This window comes from Herpailurus yagouaroundi, unplaced genomic scaffold (genome assembly GCF_014898765.1).
Source record: "Herpailurus yagouaroundi ecotype Mexico unplaced genomic scaffold, PumYag 28, whole genome shotgun sequence".
NCBI classification, from domain to species: Eukaryota; Metazoa; Chordata; class Mammalia; order Carnivora; family Felidae; genus Herpailurus; species Herpailurus yagouaroundi.
Genome location: NW_024412376.1, coordinates 11,698,062 through 11,716,926, shown reverse-complemented (window position 1 = coordinate 11,716,926; position 18,865 = coordinate 11,698,062). Strand labels below are relative to the sequence as shown.

General features: G+C 48.1%; 1 protein-coding gene across 1 annotated transcript; it reads left to right on the top strand.

Moving 5' to 3' along the window:
• The first annotated feature begins 1,608 nt into the window (after positions 1-1,608).
• ZNF395 (zinc finger protein 395) lies at positions 1,609-17,679 on the top strand. Its single transcript, XM_040466421.1, has 9 exons — positions 1,609-1,842; positions 3,446-3,651; positions 5,602-5,711; positions 9,351-9,586; positions 10,051-10,151; positions 10,890-11,166; positions 12,721-12,813; positions 13,692-13,795; positions 14,096-17,679. The coding sequence occupies exons 1-9, from the start codon at positions 1,609-1,611 to the stop codon at positions 14,205-14,207; spliced, it is 1,473 nt and encodes a 490-aa protein (XP_040322355.1). The 3' UTR covers positions 14,208-17,679.
• The last annotated feature ends 1,186 nt before the right edge of the window (positions 17,680-18,865 follow it).

Genomic DNA, 18,865 nt, shown 5'->3' with positions numbered 1-18,865 from the left:
GGGTGGGTCTAACTCTTCTCCTGCCAGGAGACCCAGGCCTGAGAGGTAGGCCCCCTGGTAGGCACCTGCCCCTCAAACCCTGTGTAGGACCAAAGGGTTCAGGTTTGTGGTGGTGAAGGGACTGCAAAGGCCTGTCCTGTTGTTAGGTGACCAGTGGAAGTCAGTTATCAGGAGTTGGTGAGAAGGGCACCTAGGTAGGCTGGGGGAACCAAGAAGGAGGCTTCTGACAGTGCTACTTTGTATTTCTGTCATACTTCACAGGTTGTGAAGAGCTTCTACAGAATGTTCTTATTTGCTTCCCCAACATATTGGTAAAGGGAGTATTAGTGTTGTGATTTACAGATGAGGAAATAGGCTGTGAGTAGGCACTGACCATGTGGTCTGAGGGCAGATCTGTGTTTTCCCTGCATCTCACTTAGTGGGAAGGAAGGCTGCAGGGCAGGGGAGGGGTTTCCCAAGGGTAAGCTTGTTGACTGATTCAGATCACTGAGGGATCTGGAAGATGAAGTTCTGGAATGGTGTAGGTGCATGAAAGTCAGGGAGGGGCCCAGAGAATTCCTGAGGGTCCCACCCAGCCCTGGAGTTCACCGAGGGCCACAGTGATTAGAACCCCTCCTCTCTCACAGGAGGATTTTGACTAGTGAAACATCAGACCAAGGTTTCTAACTTCAGTGTCCTCCCTAGCTTTTCCCTCTCTAGAATGTGGAAGACAGTGCTACCCAGTTCCCTGCTTTCTGCAGTATGATAAATGGGGGTACATGGATGCCGCAGACAGAGTATGCTGAAAGGACACTTCCCATTTTTCACAGTGGCTCCTGTTGATCATGGGATGAACACGCCGACCACTTTTACTGCTGTGAAGTCAAGCTCTCAGCGTTAGTTTCTCAAGTGTAAAGTAAGGAAAGGAGAGTTAGCTTCTCATTTCTGTGGCTCTTTGCAACTTTGAAGCCAACTAAGCTTGAGAATCTACGAGTCTCTGACAAATGTCCTCATGCTCTGACTTAGCGATGTCCTACATAAGGACCTGACCTAAGGAAGCGTCCTTGGTATGTGTGTGCTGAGGTTGAGCTTGGAGGACGCTCCTTGCAGGCAGAGCAGATTAAACAGCACAACGCAGGATACAGCCCTCAGGTACGATAATAAAGGATGTGTTAAGTTAGCAATGATGCATCTGCCTAAGAAAATACTTTGTGGCTTCTAAAAGCATTTTTTATAGAATAGCATTTAATGATACAGTAAAACCTACACAAACTATTAAGTGAGAATTCATGATCCCATATTTGTAGAAACAGAAGTATGTAAATATGTATGTAGAAGAAAGAATGGAATGTTACATAGGAAAATTGGGTATCATCTCTGGGAGGCAGCGTTTTGCGTGGTTTGTTTTTCTTTGTGCTTATCAATATTTTCTAAATGTCCTACTAGACTGGCTATTACTTTTGTAAAAAGAAAAATTGTAGAAGTTACTTTAAAATGTTTCATCCACTTTAATGGATACTTCTGGACTCCTGCTGCATGTAGGGCGTTGTACTAAAAAGCTTCCTGATTACTCCAGATAGTGGATAAAGGACTCCCTGTCCCCTTTGCCTCCCCAGGAAAGGCAGCAGCATGGCCAGCGTGCTGTCCCGGCGCCTTGGTAAGCGGTCCCTCCTGGGAGCCCGGGTGTTGGGGCCCCCTGGGGCAGCCCCATCCTCGGAGCCTCAGACTGAGCTGCTGGAAGGGGCGGCTACCCAGCCCTTCCTCGCCTCTAAGGACACTTCCTGCCGGGAACAGCCCAAGGAGATCCTCAAGGCTCCTGGCCCCTCGGGCCTCCAGCAGGTGGCCTTTCAACCTGGGCAGAAGGTAGGTTGATTCTCGTGTGGCCAGGTGTCTGATCTCCCCAGGCTTGGGGCTGGCAGGCCAGCAGTGCCCTGAGCGACAGGCCACAAACTCTCTGGGCACCAGTTTGTACACAGACCTTTTACTTGTATCCCTGTGAGCCCTTGGGCAGCAGGCTTCTCTAGAGAACGAGCCATCGTTAGCAGACCCAGGGCTCCTCCATGACAGTGCTGTCTGGTGTCTGTTATTCTGGACTTAGGCCTACTCAAAACCTCAGCTCAAAGCATGGTAAGAGCTCAGTTTCTCGTCTGCCTCTGCCTCAGTTTCCAGCTTGATAAAACAAGAATCTCAGGCTCATGAGAGACAGATAATATTTCATCTTTGAATCACCTTTAGACATTTTCAAGAGGCAAAGGTGTTTGTTAAGTCAGGATGACATTTGGATTTCCTTTTCTAGTGTTCCCTCCCCTTGTGGCAGGGCTCAGTCATCACCTGTACCTGATATTATCACCAGGTCCAAATGCATTGCCTTCTCAAAGGCCCATAAATAGAGACTCTACTTTCTACCTCCTTGCTGAGGCTTCTGTTGTCCAGGCCTCTCTTCCCATGATATAAGTTGACTTGCCAACTGCTAGGCACCCCTTGAGAGAAATCAGCCTACCTCTCCACCCCTACTATCTAGTCCTCAGGTAGACTTAGAATTCTCTGAAGGGAAAAATTCAGAGTGTGATCAATTCAAGGTAATAGTTGGAAATATATATAGGCAGCAGATATAAAGGACTTCAAAGGCAAGACTGAGTAAGACATCAGGAGGTTGGATACAGATTCCAAATTCATTTGGTTAGAGAATTTAATCCATTTACATTTAAAGTAATTACTGATAGGTAAGGACTTCTATTTTGTTAATTGTTTTCTGACTGTTTTGTAGTTCCTTTCTTCCTCTTGCTGTCTTTTTTTTATGAATTGTTGATTTTTTTTGTAGTCATATAGTTAGATTCCCTTCTCTTTTATCTTTTGCGTATCTACTAGAGGTTTTTTTCTTTCTGGTTACCATGAAGCTAACAGAAAACATGGTTATCACAGTCTATTTCAAGATGATAACAAGCTAACTGTAATTGTACATGGATTCCATGATCAGAAAATAATTCCAGAAAATCCATGTTTGCTCTCTCCATCTAGAGAGTTTATACGGATCTGTTTTGGGAAGAACTGATCCACTGTGGCTAATTTGGGTGCCCAGGTGGGAGCAGGTACTTGAGCTGGGAACATGTACTTGAATTAAAAATGAGTCAGAGATAGGGGCACTTGGGTGGCTCAGTTGGTTAAGCATCCAACTTCAGCTCAGGTCATGATATCATGGTTCATGGGTTTGAGTCCCATGTCCGTCTCTGTGCTGACAGCTCAGAGTCTAGAACCTGCTTCAGATTCTGTATCTCCCTCTCTTTCTGCCCCTCCACTACTTGTGCTCTCTCTCTGTCTCAAAAATGAATTTAAAAAGTTAAAAAAATTAAAAAAATGAGTCATGGAACTAGTTTGTGGCAGGTGGATCCTGGCTCTCACAACTGAGGGCATATGGCATAAGAACTATCAAGTACTGACCACTGTTGCTCTTTTTTTCCCCCCTCAGGTTTATGTGTGGTACGGGGGTCAAGAGTGCACAGGACTAGTGGAGCAACATAGTTGGGCAGAGGACAAGGTGACTGTCTGGCTTTTGGATCAGAAGTTACAAATCTGCTGTAAAGCGGAGGAGGTGTGGCTGGCTGAGCTGCAGGGCCCCATTCCCCAGGCGCCAGCCTATAGGCCTGTCTCCAGGAACATTGATGTCCCAAAGAGGTTTGTGTGGGAGCGCTTGGGCTCTGGGCTCTGGAAGTCATGTGGGTGGTGAGGTACGGGGTTGTGGGACGTCTTGTGATGGGAAAGGAATGTGAAAGTCCTAGCTGTCTAGTTGTCAAGATACTGGACAAATGGGATACAGAGAGGGGGCATCCTTTCAAACAAACAAACAAACAAACAAACAAACAAACAAACAAACCCAGAATGGCGTCTTTTCTTCCCTGTAACTCTATTATGAGTGGTATATCTTTGGCATGGCTAAGGGCTGTTTTTGCCCCTTCATTCTTAAATTAAAATTAGTAGTTTTTCATGATGAAAGACGGGAAAAATGGCTTAGATCAGGAGTCAGCCAACTTGTTCTGAGTGGGCCAGATAGTGAATCATGTAGTGTGTGGCCCAACCAGTCTTTGTCCCAACTACTTAGCTCTGCTGTGGCAGTGTGAAAACAGCCACAGACAGTACACAAAGGGCATGGCCGTGCTCCAATAAAATGTTACCTATGGACACTCAGATTATAATTTTATCTAATTTTCTTGTGTCACATATCAAGAGAGAATTCTTTTATTTTTAGGACCATATAACAATTGTGCCACTCTTAGCTTATGAGCTGTATAAAAATAAGCAGCAGAGCACGTTTGTCCCACAGCCCATAGATTGCTGACCCCTGGCTTAGATCTTCAAAACTGCTGATGAGTGAAGAATGCCTATTTTGCTTTAGAATTTTATGATACAATTTTCCCCCAAGAATGAATGAATGAATGAATATATATATATATATATATACACATATATATATATATATATATATTCTCATCTCCTAATTTCTATATTATATATTCCATTGGTCTTGTAAGACTAAGAAGGAAAATTGGCCAGTGGAGATTGCCGTATGTTCAGGGTGTACAAGTAGTCAAGCCCCATTCCATTATTTCTGTGTCTGTCTGTGGGTAGTACCCTTGTTGACAGCATATCCAGTGTCTTCAGACCAGACCAGAGCAATAGTATTTGCTTGTGAATTCAGTAGAACGCTGGCAAAGAAATTGTTTTGTTATTCTATGGAAATAAAAATTCAAAGATCACACACAAAAAGGGGATGCTAATATGTTTACTATATTACTAGTCTTGGTTTAGCTGCCTCAAACATGGTCCCAGATTTCAGTGGATCTGAACTGTAAAGAAAGAATTAATATAGTCCTTTGAAATAGATGAGCCACCTAGAAATTTACTTCAGAATAACTTTTCATACATTGGCCGTAACTTATAGACAGCTCTACGTTTACTTCCACATAATGTTTGTATGGATTTTTAAAAGTCCATATGGATTTTTTAACATATGGATTTAAAAAAATTACATGTAAAATTTTATAGACCTCTGGTTTCTAAGCATTGAGATTTACACCAGGAGATTTAGTGTTTCTCGTTTACTTGCTCATTGGCTTGTGTACTACGTTCAGGAGCTATCAGAACACCTCATCATTTTTCTTAAGGGGAAGGAAAAAGAACTGGTTAGTGTAATTGCACCTTTCTTAAATTTCAATAGAAGATGAGGAAAGGAGGGTAATTTTAGTGCCTTCAGATTCCAGCAGGCGTCTTTTATCCCTGTGGTTGATTTTATTGCTTTTGCTCTTCTTCCTTTCCCCCAAGTAAAATTCTCAATTTTAAGCCACAGTTAGAGTTACAAAGTAAATTTCGGGGACAGTGGCGCTGCCTCCAGGTGTCAGCAATGGCATGGGGACCGACCTGCTTGCATTGGAGTTGACTGATACTAGAAATGCAATTCAGAATGGGTATTTTTCATGAAGAATGAGGAGAGAGACCTTCATGCTTTAGTTAGCACACACACTGGCTGAGTGGAGTGGGGGTATAGAAGGGACAGTCCAGAAGTGCAAGCCGATCATGCTACCCGCTGTGTCAGGAAGTAACCTTTGGCATCTACCCACTTCAATCCAGGAAGTCGGATGCAGTGGAAATGGATGAGATGATGGCGGCCATGGTGCTGACGTCCCTGTCCTGCAGTCCAGTCGTGCAGAGCCCTCCTGGGGCTGAGGCCAACTTCTCTGGTGAGGAAGGGGTCCCTGGTGGGTACTGGGTGTGGCACAGGCCCGCCACTAACTGCCTCTGCTTAGACCAGCCAATTGCCTGGCAGTAGGATTTCCGGAGTCTCTTCTCACTTGGCATCTCAGACTGGCTGAGTGGCATTGAGTTAGATGCTTCCATTCTTTTTCTTCAGTTTCCTCAGCTGGGGAGGAGTTTCCTGGTGCATTGTGAAGATGATTGAGCATGAGGCTGAGCCACACTGGCCACTCGAGTAAGTTCTTCTATGGGAGTAAGTGAGTGAGGCACTTTGGTGGGGGCCTGAACAAGGCCAGTAGAGGAATATTTAGTTCACAGAGAAACTTACTAAATGGTCCCCTAGTGGCCTCAGAAGATTCATGCCCCCATTCCAAGTGCCTAATTCAGCCTTGTAAATTAGTGCGGGCCTACAGGCCAAGGACCTGGAATAAATGAGCTGAAGTCTAACAAATCCAATTGCTTAACACAGAGGAATAGTATGACTTCACAGCAAATTCCTGAATTAAAAGAAAATCCTTCTGGTGCGACCCCTAAAATATATATGATCAGTAATATGGGAGGAAGAAGGGTTGCCTTATGTTAGTAGTTTGACCAGACTGATAGTGAACCTGAAGTTGTTTTTGAACTTCATTATAGGGCTGGCCTAACTTACTCCCAGGGAATAACTTTTCTTCATTGGTGACATCTAACTGAATTGTAGGCTACTTAAAAGCTTACAGGAAAATATGAGTTAGCTGTGAACACTTGTCAGGAGGAAAGTGGCCTTTGCAAGTATCCCTCATAAGGAATTTCCCTAGATAGAAGGTAAATTGAAAGGTGTGGTAAAGCAGGCTCACTTCCTTCATCCAGAGCCTGCCAGACGGCACCTATGTGTGAAGCTGAGCATTGCACACCTGCTCTGTTAGTGCCTGGGAGCTGCACAGGCAAAATGGGGAGGAAAGGAGCCAACTTTACGTTTTTTAGGAAATTCCACAAGTTTCGGAGATCCAGGAGGAAGATCAGGAAAGTGTCATAAAGGCAAAGAAAATCATTGACTCCAATTCCCATCAGGTCGTGTGCGTCTTGTGTGTGTATCATACATAAGTACACGTTCACACACACACCCCAGCACCAACATTAGACACATCTAACTGATAATATGCCGTGATCCTGATATCCTAAGTCCCAGTTTGACAGACATTTTTAATGGTCTATTAAAGATTTTTTTTCCATTACAGTATATTTCTGATCTTATGGTTGAAGTCAGTGGAAAAATAAGGTTCCTTGGCAGCTAATTATATTGAAGTATTTTGCCAGGTGAGGTCTATGCCTTGCTGTAATAATCATGGGTACTATTTGCACAGAAACCACGTATTCTCTTTGTTCTCTGTACTGTTGGGATGGCTGTGTGTGTGTGTGTGTGTGTGTGTGTGTGTGTGTGTATGTGTGTGGAACAGAGGGAATTCTACACATTTCTGAGAAATTCACTGTAAACTCTCATAGCTGTGCATTTGCAGAGGAGCGCTTTGTTTTCATGGTATAGAAAATCTGTTACCCTTGCCCTAGAAGATCTTATGATCTAAGGTAGAGTCATTTATGTTTATCTTCTAACATAGAGATTAATGTATGATACTACATTTTTCTTTTGTTTTTTGTTTTTCTCCCATTGTATGTCAATTTGCCAGTTCCAGTGTTTGAGCCATTTGGGCAGTTCCTGTGTGGAAGCCTGCTGTACTATAGGGTGAACCTGCCATTTGACCTGCCCTTTTTCTCCAGAGGCCTGGTCACACTAGATGCAGCATTCTATTCCCTGGCCTGTCTCTCCCTGATATACATGTGTGGGCCTTGGACCTGTTGGCCCATTGGTGGCTTCTGAGTTCTTCCCTGAAGGGTTATCCTGTTTTAAGCCCTACATGTGCATGTTTTCAAGACATGGGTCGCTTCAAACTGGGTTTTCAAGAAGTCATAGCTTTGAGACTTGACAGTGATACTTAGGGAGGGAAGAGTTCCTCCATCCCATTCTCTTCATTTGGAGGAGAGCCTGCCTTGGAAACACGGAATGCTGGGAATTTCAAATGTCTAGATTAGCCTAGAAGCAGGCTAATCGAGCTTGGGAATCGAGCAAGATGAGAGAAAAGCATTAGGGTTTTTATCCTGACCATAAGGGATGTAGTAGTTGACTTTAGAGTCCAGGGTAGGGCAGCTGCTTGGAATGGCTACCCATGCCAGCAGGTGGGGCTTTAGGGGACATGGCCATCATATGACACATGTCACAGTTCCCCGCTACCCCCTTCTCTTGCTATTTCTGTGTCTCAAAATTTCACATTCTCTTGTACTATAAATTAATCTGGATTTATGGCCTAGTCATGGAGAGTCTAGGTTGGATCTAAAGCAGCAACAGGCAGTTGTTTGTTTGTTTGTTTTAAATGTTTATTTATTTTTGGGGCAGAGAGAGAGGGGGACAGAGGATCCCAAGTGGGCTCTGCTCTGACAGCAGCGACCCCCATGTAGGGCTTGAACTCATGAGATCATGACCTGAGCCGAAGTCTTGTGCTTAACCAACTGAACCACTCAGGCGCCCAAGACAGGCAGTTTATAAACTGAAAATTGCACCTGTCTCCCTGTGGTCTTCTTCCTGTCTAGACGCACCACTGGGAGCAGGGCAGTGGGTTCGGGGCTGTGTTGGATGGAAGGGCCTCCCCGTCAACTCGTGATTAGTTTGAACTGGCTTTGCCACTCCATGGTGGGGCAGGGGGAACCCTAAAACCTCTCATTTCTGAGCTCTGGTAAAAGGATCCCTGCTCTGCACTACTGGCCATTTCTTACCACAGCCACGTGGGTAATCATTAACCGACAGACACACACTGCAACTTTGTTTTATGTATTTTTAATAGAAAGATAACGAACTCTCAGAAGTTCGTCTTTCCTTCTCCAGATGTGTTGCTTGTGGATAAAAGCAGGAGTCACCCAGGCTGTAGCTAGTCTAGTAAATGTCACACCTCTTGTAGCCATAAGAGCTGGTGCAACTGTTTTTTCACGTGCAGGTTTTGAGGGCCTTCCTGTGTTTAAATTCTTGAAAGGCATTTTTCAAGAAAGCCTGGCCCAGAAGCCCTTAAGTTGGCCTTGCCATCTGACTCTGCTGCTGGAGGAAGGATCCCACATGAGATCCAGCAGGCTTGTGGTGCAAGTTCTCATCAACCCTTTCAGGCCTAGATGCAGGAGGAGGGGCTCTCCCTCCCCACACCCCACTCTCCTCCCTGCTTTTCTTTTTAACATATAAAGTGAGAAATACATTTTAATTAGGTTATCTTTCTATTAACAACACATAAAACGAAGTTACAGTGTGCGTATGGCGGTTAATGATTACCCACGTGGCTGTGGTAGGAAATGGCCAGTAGTGCAGAGCAGGGATCCTTTACTGGAGCTTAGAAATGAAAGGTTTTCGGGTCCCCCCCCGCCGCCCATGGAGCGGCAAAGCCAGTCAGAGCCAGAGCCAGGAATTGGATTCAGGAACCCAGACTGCAAACTAGAATTTCATGGTCTCTGACTGGGGCTGTTGGTCTGGATCTGGTGTAGACAGAGGTGTGCCAGAGGTGTCCCCTGCCTGGGGATAGTTTGTGAGCGCCCTCTGTCTTCTCTCTGGTCAGTTTCCCGCGCGGCCTGTGATCCTTGGAAGGAAAGCGGTGATGTGTCGGACAGTGGCAGCAGCACCACCAGTGGGCACTGGAGTGCGAGCAGTGGCATTTCTACGCCCTCACCTCCCCACCCCCAGGCCAGCCCCAAGTATTTGGGGGATGCCTTTGGTTCTCCCCAAACTGATAACGGATTTGAGACCGATCCGGACGCTTTCCTGTTGGATGAACCAGCTCCACGCAAAAGAAAGGTATGCGATGTGGTGTGGGGCTGACGTCAGCTTGGGGCTGGCTTTGGAGGGTATGGGGGGCCCCCCAGGTCCTGGGTGTTCTCAGGCTCCATCCCATTTCAGTTTTCCTTTGTTCCTCTGTTCCGTCGTGATATCCCCAGGAGCCCACTCCTCCTCTTTTAGGCTTGTTCCTTTTCACCTCTGCCCTGATCCCTGCCCTCATCACTGCTCTCACATAGGGCTTGTGTGTAAGGGCCTCTGGCAGGGTCTTACCCACAGCACGAAGCACTGGTGTTGGCAGTGGCACCGAATCCTGGGACCAGGCTCTCTGCCCCTGCCTGTCAGTTTCTCTGGTCCCAGGGAATCCCTTCCCTAGAGCCTTTTGTTGGCTTGTGTTTGAAGGCAGCTCAAGTCTCCACTGGACGAGGGTGAGGAGCGGGGAGGGGAGGGGCACATCCCGGTGCTCCCATCTTCCTTTCTCCTAGAACTCTGTGAAGGTGATGTACAAGTGCCTGTGGCCAAACTGTGGCAAAGTTCTGCGCTCAATTGTGGGCATCAAACGACACGTCAAAGCCCTCCACCTGGGGTAGGTATCAAGCCCGGGGCATCTTTGCCTAGAGACCCACTCAGGTGTTCCTCCAGCCTGCCACCCACAGCCAAGAATGGTTCTGAGAAAACGATTTGCTGAGAATACCACCTGGTGCCTATTCCCGACCCCTGTGCCTGGCAAAATAGCCTGTTGGAAAGAGATCTGTGCTTGGAAGGGAAGACCCTCTTCTCATGGTGAATGATGACACCATTCATGGGGAAGGAGCGCCGCCCATCCTGTGGACGTGTCTTCCTGCCTCACTGTAGGGGGCAAGATGTTTGAATTCTGGGTAGAAATTGGGCACTTTGACGACACCTCATTGCGGGTTCTGCACCTGCTTCCCCTCAGGGAGCTGGGCTCCATTAGCTCTGGCTCCCCGGAGCCAGAGCTGCTCAGGGAGGTGGAAGATGACCCCCCAGCCCTCTCCCTTGTGGAGAGAGCATGACCACAGGTAGGTGGGGACCGGAGGGGACCCGGGGCAGAGCCAGATGACTGTTGCAGGAAGAGAGACACGTTCTGTGAGAGGAGGAGCCTGAGGTGCCAGGAAAAACCTGTGTTCAAGCATGTAATCCTCTATGACGCCTTCTGGTGTCCCAGGACAGGGCCTTCTGGATGTTCTCGCGGGCTCCTTCCCTGACTTATTGGGTGGGCCTGGGCAAGTGCTCTTCCCTCTTCTGCCATGCGTTTCCCGAGGCAACTTGTTCCTGACCCTCACTGCATCTCCTTCCCTCACAGAGACACTGTGGACTCTGACCAGTTCAAGCGGGAGGAGGATTTCTACTACACAGAGGTGCAGATGAAGGAGGAAGCTGCCGCTGGTGCCCCCACAGCTGACCCAGCCCCAACCCCCAGCATGACCAGCCCGCCCCTTGCTCTCCTCCCACCACCTCCTCCCAAAACCCAGTCCTCAGGCCCAGAACACCCTGGCCTGGAGTCTTATCTGCCCTCTGGTGCTCTCAGCAAGTCAGCTCCTGGCTCCTTCTGGCACATTCAGGCCGACCATGCATACCAGGTATGAGGCTGGGGCACATTGGGAGCTCAGCCGTGTGGCCGTAAAGGATGTTTGGTGTCTGACATGTCACTGGCCAGCCTGATCACAGGCCACTGACCACCCTGACCGAAGGCTGAGCCCTTTGGCTAAATTGCTGATCTCTAGCTTCTATAAAGAGGGAAGGAAAAATGACTTCACACTCAACAAATGTGGGAATTCCAGAGTTCTGCATCAGTGGCTGTCATGAGTAGTCACTAGAATCTGGCTGAATCCCTGAGTAACCAGGTGGATGGATTTGGACTGGTTATAAAAGTGGATGGAGGGGCGCCTGGGTGGCGCAGTCGGTTAAGCGTCCGACTTCAGCCAGGTCACGATCTCGCGGTCCGTGAGTTCGAGCCCCGCGTCGGGCTCTGGGCTGATGGCTCGGAGCCTGGAGCCTGTTTCCGATTCTGTGTCTCCCTCTCTCTCTGCCCCTCCCCCGTTCATGCTCTGTCTCTCTCTGTCCCAAAAATAAATAAACGTTGAAAAAAAAAAATTTAAAAGTGGATGGAATAGTGCAGTTGGGTTGCCCAGAGTAAATCTGTAACTTCTCTAAAATTGTGTTACATTAACAAACAATCCAGCACCCTTTGTTTTGACTACCTACCGTGTGTCAAATATTGGGCTAAACTTTTTAAATAGAATAAGACCTAGTCCCCAACCAACCTTGTGAAATGCATGGTTTAGCTGGAGAGAGAAATAAATATGTAAGTTTGATTGAGTATAATGAGTGGTCAAAGTACCTTACGAGAGGCATGAGAAATTGCTGTGGGCACAGGAAGAATCACGCTGTTATGCCCACGTAGCTGGGAAAGTTGTCATGGAGGGGGTTACATGTAGGATGGTCCACGTAGGTACTCTGAACACACAGTTTGCTTTCTGGCATTTTTTTTCTTAAAATCCTTTTATGCCTTCAGCTTGGTTTTATCAGACTCTAGGGTGATTTACACGCTAGTAATTAAAAAGCAGTGCTCTCAGTCAGACAGCCTTCACAAAATGAGCCAGCTCTCCTTCTCATTAGAATGAGTGGCTGCCTGGTTAGTTTATGTTTGGCCAACTTCAGGAGGCCCTTCGGGCAGCTGGCTGACCCTGCAAGTTGGGACCTATAGAGGGCGGCTGCATCCGGGCTTCCAGGAGAGTGTTGCTGCTTCCCAGTGGTTGCCTGGGGACATCATATACTTGGTGCAGCAACACCACCTGTGCTCAGAAGGGTTTTGGACTGCTTCGGGGAACTGCCTGTAGCATGTTCTTGGTAGGTGAGCCAGCTGAGAAGCTAATCCACTGTGATGATTCAGTCATGGGGCTGGCCTGAAGACCAGCTCTCAGAGAAGGGATCCAGCAAACAACTGGAACCAGGGACTAAGGAGGGTATCAGAGTTGGGCTCGCTCTGCCAGGAGCAGAGTATTCGCGTGCACCCCCGTCTCTTCCTCTTGGAGGCCCATGCTCTGTGGCGGACCGTGAAGTCGCAGGGAACATGGGCGGACTTGCTAGCTGCCTGACTGGGCTCCAGGCTGACCTGCTCTCGTCTCTGGCAGGCTCTGCCATCTTTCCAGATTCCTGTGTCGCCACACATCTACACCAGTATTAGCTGGGCTGCTGCCCCCTCCACGGCCTCCTCCCTCTCTCCGGTGAGTGTGCCTATCTCTAAGCCCGTGGGCCCCCCTGGGGGTAAGCGTCCGCATGTTACCAGTGCTGGATGCCATCTCCCTGCACTTGCCTCCAGTGCCCAAACTTCCTGAAGGCCCCCATACACTCTCCCCCTTGCTTGCCCTCCCTAGTGGGTCACAGCCCTCCTAGGAGGTGCAAGGAGTGTGTCTGCAGAGGAGAAGCCAGATAAAGCAAGTTTACTGCCTAGGAAGTCACCAGGCGGGTCTGCAGTCAGTGCGCTATTGAGCTCTGAGTGTGGGTGGGTGCTCGTTAACGTTTCAGTGTGGAGAGAGAGGAGGGCAGAGAATATGGAGGAGGTGGGGAGGATGAGGGGAGGAGCATGAAAGAAGATGGGTGCTAGTGGGGGCACTGGGAGGACCGTGGCCTTAGGTGGCTTGCCTCTGAGCTAAAATAAATCAGATGTCCTTTTGAACCACCCATAGTGGTCGTGGTCTTGAATATCGCCTACAGGAAGGCATCACGCATTGTCAAACCTGGGTGCCTGAAGGTGGCTTTCAGGCAGCACAGTCCCTCCCTCGTCCCACATGTGGTAACTCCATCTAAACCTGCAGGGAGCAGCCCACCAGGAGGCCAGGTCAAGAGCCTCCCCTGTTCAGGGCACTCACTCTTTCCAAAATGTGGTTTAAAGGCCTGTCCCTCACTCTGCAGCCTTTCCTCCCTACCTGGCCCCTGCTCACCTGTGCCTGGAATATTACCAGGGAAGGCCTCCTGCCCTCCTGCCACAAAGAGGGGCTTGGTGGGTGTGGCTGACTTTCCGGTGGGATGGTTGTCTCTCCTTTTGCTTCTGCCCTCATGCCCTTGGCCTGTGCTTACGGCCTCTCTCTCTCCCCATGGCCAGGTCCGGAGCAGGTCACTAAGCTTCAGCGAGCCCCAGCAGCCTCCACCTGCAATGAAATCCCACCTGATTGTTACTTCTCCACCCCGGGCCCAGAGCAGCGCCAGGTGAGACAGTTTGCTCCGTGGCCTCCCTTCTGGCTTCTGTCCTCACTGTCCCCACTATAAGTGTGGGTTCTGAGTCCACCAACCCTAGTCTCCTGGGTTAGTTCCCCCAGGGTGGCTGGGGGTGAGGGGGTGGGGGTGGATGCAGGGGAGGGTAGATGCAGGGGCGGAGGCCTTTGTTCCTCTGGCCCCTTGGCTCTTGCCCTTCCAGCCTCTGCTGGTTTGCTCAGCCTCTCGCCTGGCCACTGTCCAGGTCTGCAGCCACCACTGCGTGTCTGTATCCTCCTTACTCTTTTTTGCCAGGAAAGCCCGTGGGGAGGCTAAGAAGTGCCGCAAAGTGTATGGCATCGAGCACCGGGACCAGTGGTGCACGGCCTGCCGCTGGAAGAAGGCCTGCCAGCGCTTCCTGGACTGAACCCGCCCTGCCACCGGCTCATCCTCCCTGCTCCCTGCCCCCACCGGCAGCCAGACCGCGAAAGACAGACGCGTCCCACGCCCTCTGCAGAAACCTAAACGATAAAGAGTGGACATTGGGAGTTTGTGTTCTATTGGCTAAGGTTTAATATGTAAAACATTTCCCCCCTCCCTTTTGGGAACATTTGAGTTTTTAAAAGAAGAAAGGAAAATACTCCCCCCGCACCCCTAAAATAGGAGAGAGCCGAAACTGACCAAGGGTATTCTGCAGTGAACCAGAGACCAAAGAATTAATTACCCTCTCTTTCCCACGTCTCTGTCTAGGGGATTAGTTTGCATGTATCAAAAGAAGGAACAGCTCATTCTGTTTTCCTGCTGAGTTGGTGAATTCTTTGCTTTCTCAACTCTTCCAGAAGGGACTGTGAGCAAGATGAATTTACTTTTCTTAAAAAAAAAAAAAAAAAAAAAGAAAAAAAAGTTTCTGGCTGATGACTCCGAGAGCAGGACCTGCTGTGGTTGGTGGGGGGATAGTGGGGGTATCTGTGCACTTTTTAAGGTGCAGCCAGCCCCTCTTCTCCACCCGAATCCAGGAGAAGGGAGAGCCTGTCCTCACCGAGCAGCTTCTATGGAAGTAAAAGGAAAACCCTTTCTTGATGACAACTGTTTGAATCTGGGTTCTCTCTGAAGTTGGGTTGCATCCCAACAAGTATTGTATGGCTTCTTCTTAAAGCCCAGACTAATAGGTTTTTAAAGACTGTCCCCAAATAGCTGAGCCAAAAGGCTATACGAATTTACTTTTTGAAATGTGGCAGTTAAACACTACCTTGATCATTCTTTCCTCTGTTCCTTGAGGAAACATTGGAGGGTTTTAGTGTTCGTGAAAGCCCTCTGCTGTTACCTGAGTGAATAAACTCCCTCTTGATGTTCCTCCCTCCAGTTATGGAGGTGACACCTTAAAAACACTTTGTTTTCTTTTCCCAGTGTATTCAGAAGCCTTTTATCTGATTCAAGTTCCCTTTCATTTGGGTGAGAGACCCCACCCCCACCCCTGTGCAGGTTCCTCTTTGTCTCTGGCTTTACCTGGGATTTTCCCGTTCCCTCTGAAGGCTGCAGTTGGGGCTGGCGTGGGGGATGGAGAGAAAAATAAAAAAAGGAGAGAGAAAGGTAAGTGGCAGCTTGCCCCCATGTTGGAGCGCGAGTTGGCAGGTTCCCGAGTTTTAGGTTGGGTCACAGGGCCTGGGAGAATGTGATAGGACAGGACTCTGCCATCAATGCAGGAGGTCTCTGGAATTTTATCAGTGTTGGTCCAGTTCCTGAGATGGGAGGGTCAGTTTGATGTGGTGTGACCTTCTCAGAGGTATCTGCTGAGCACCATTTCTTGCCTGCAGGTGGGAGGGGGAAAGTTAACTCTGAAGAACTCTCTGGAGGAGGGGTTGGGTTAGCAGCTCCTAGTGCTTTAGCCCTCGTTTCTGGAGGCCTCAAGAACTGAGAGCAGCCTGGATTGCATTGCTTGGGAAGTAAATATGCAAAACTATTCTTGTTGATGAGGGAGATGTGGATGGGGAGCTTGGGGCCCTGCCGATCAGTGCTTAACTAGGACCAGACAAGCTGAGACCTCAAGGGAGGGCATGTTTTGTTTTGGGGCTCCCCTTTCTTTTAAGCCTGACTTGTTTGGGAGTTCGTCAGGCCGGCATGAGCATGGCCACTCGGTGCCCAGCTGTCTGGGGTCCCAGTACTGCACTTATATCCCTGAGGTCGGGGGCTCGAGAATCCCACCAGACCACCTATCCTGGGGCTGGGCAGCAGCGTCTGTCCCCTGGCTGTAACCAGGCCATCCTCTCTTACTCCCAGGTGGAGATACTGGCCTACTGAGGATCCTTTGGCCACTGCATGTGGGACTTGTGCAGGTGCTTGTCAATCTGTGACACACAGAGTATTAGAAAACCCGCCAACCTTAGAAGCATGGTGTTGTGAAGGGTGATAGTGACCCGGGTTTGGTGATGGAGAGAAAGACACTCATTCATAGGTGTCTTTGGTGGTAATGGGGTATATTTTTATAACTTAGTAAAAAAAAATGTGGAATCTGTCCCTAAAGCTAGAAACCAGGCCAGCAAGAGGTGGCCCAGTGTCCTTCTTCCTGTCCCTTCTGCCGCCCTGAGAATTAAAAGCTGATGGCAGGTTGTGGATGGTCCTGACTGCTCACTTCCCTCGTTCATCTTCAGATCTTCTTGATGAGGGGAGGGAGCTTCTGAGACGTGAGGACTCTGCCCAGCAGCGTCCTTCCCTCTCTTAATCAGGCTCTTGTTGAGTCTTGTCTTCAGAAAAGCTGTTTTCATTTTCCCCCTCAGTTTGGACCCTGTCGATATAACTGGACAGCAAGACTTCCTCTAAGTGAGGTAGGCTTCTCATGTCCTTGGTACACAGGGCAGAAAAGGAAGAGGAGAAACAAGAAATGGATGAAACAGTTTAAAAACTGAGGTGGCTTTTTTTTTTTTTTAAATGTTTTATTTTGGTGCAGCTTTCCCCTATCTGTATTTGCTCCTCTCTCCTTTTCCATGGTGATGGCCTCCTCTAGCCTCTGCCCTCTCGCTCCATCTTGTGGCTGTTGTGTTCTTGACATGTGGTCTGTCCTTGGGGTTGCCCCGTTTGTTCTTCTTGGAGGGTGGGGGTGGCTTGTGAACTGATCAGCAATTTTGCCTGTTCTCTACATCTTTGTGTCTCTCCCTGCTTCCCAGCCCACCTGGGCAGCAGAATCTGATAGGTCAGGTGCCACAGGAGTGCATTTGAAACTAACAGGACTGATTTTTGAAAGAAGTGATGTTGGGAAACCCATGTATTCCAGGGATGTTAACCCTATTCAAAGTATTTCTTGGAATTTACCTTTGGAGTCTGTGGTGCCTGCTTGGAATAGCCTTAATGATACTAAATCTGTACCTATGCTCATTCAGTGCGGAGTCTGGTGAATGATGTCTGTGGTCAAGTGAGATCACAGGCGCAAAGCTCATGGATGGACCAGTGAGGAAAATAGCTTGGATATATGTGGTTCTTAAGCTGGCTGTGAAAGCAGGTTTGTAATTTCAGAGAGCGTTTTGAGTGATAGCCACATTGTGATTCTAAGCCTATAGCTTGACTCCTTGGAGGACATTATTAATTTGGTTGTGGAAACTCTGATTTGTTTGAAGAAATCTGTCCTGTTACTTTCTGGACCTCCCAGGTTCTGACTTTACCAGGGGCCAAAAAGAAAAAAAAAAAAAAAAATAAGAAAGAAAAAAAAAAAACAAAGGAAAAAAGGAGAGAGAGAAGAGGGAGGTAAATCCCATCTGTGAATTTGTCTTATTGGCGCCTTTCCCCCAGCTGTCTTCCAAGTATTATTTTTACTGTTAAAAATTTTTTAAAAAAAATGTGAAATGTAATGTTTTTACAGCAACAATATGAAATATATTTTATAAGGAATAAAATGGTACATTGTCTGATTTAATGTGTGCCTGTCCCTCTACCCCTTCCCCCTACAAAGGATAAGATTACTGTTGTTCTTGGTGTTAAACAAGTGGTGGCATGTGGGCAAAGCGTACACATTCATTCATTCATTCATTAGCTTATAATAATGATAGGGACCAGGGGCCAGTCCAAGTGCATACATGAATAATCAAGTGCTGACCTAAATATTCCAATGAGAGAGTTACTACTACTATTCCCATTTTACAGATGAGAAGAGGGAAGCACAGAAGTCAAATAACTTACCCCAGGTCATAAACTGTGAAATAACGGCACTAAGATTGTAATCCAGGTAGGAACCATTTTATATACTGCTTGTATTGACAGTGGGGAGCGTGTTCTTGGCTATATCCCTGAGTTGGTTGAGGAGTTGGCAAATGACTTAGGAAAAAATAAGTCCTTTTCTGCTTATGGAATGGGTTCTGACTTTAGGGAACAATACGGGACACTCCCCGAGTTCTTTGATTCCACGTACTGTGATGGCCCAAATGGCTAGTTAAAAGCTGGCCTACGTGGGAAGCAGAAAGCAAACTCCCATCCTTGTGCACTGGGGCTGCTTTAAGCAATTTTGGCTTCCGGGACCATAGGCGTCTCTGGGAGCAGGATCTGGAGACCCCTAAAAGGCCCTGGCGGTGAGAGTGGTGTGCCCCTAGACCCAGGGGCTGGATTACATCACTCAAGCCCAGCAGCATGTAAAGCTGGTATGGGGGTGGCCATTTTCCTTACCTCCTGGTAGAGCACAGGGCTTCTTTTGCCCCGTTTTCCCTTGTCCCCTGCCTCCCAAGAAAAGTCCCAGTAGAATCTATTGCTCCACTGCCGTTTGCCCAAGCTCCTCTACATCACTTGTGACTCTGGGCTACACATTCTCAATTTGTACTTCCCAGGCTCACCTTTATGGCTGCATGCACAGACTCCCTAACTTTCCAGCTTCTAGTTGGGTTTGACCCACAGGTGACAGACTGGGGTTTGAAGGGCTGGAGGACAGAGAAATTGGGGGATTGCATCACCTAGCCCTTCCTGCAGTGTCTGAATGGCTAAGGTTCCCTACTGAGAGCTCAGCAGGGCTCTCCAGTTCCCCAGCAGAGCTCCTTACCCTCCTGACTGATTTCCCATCACCTAGTATACACTCTAGACATTTGAGTCTCCTCAATTGCCCTGTCTGGG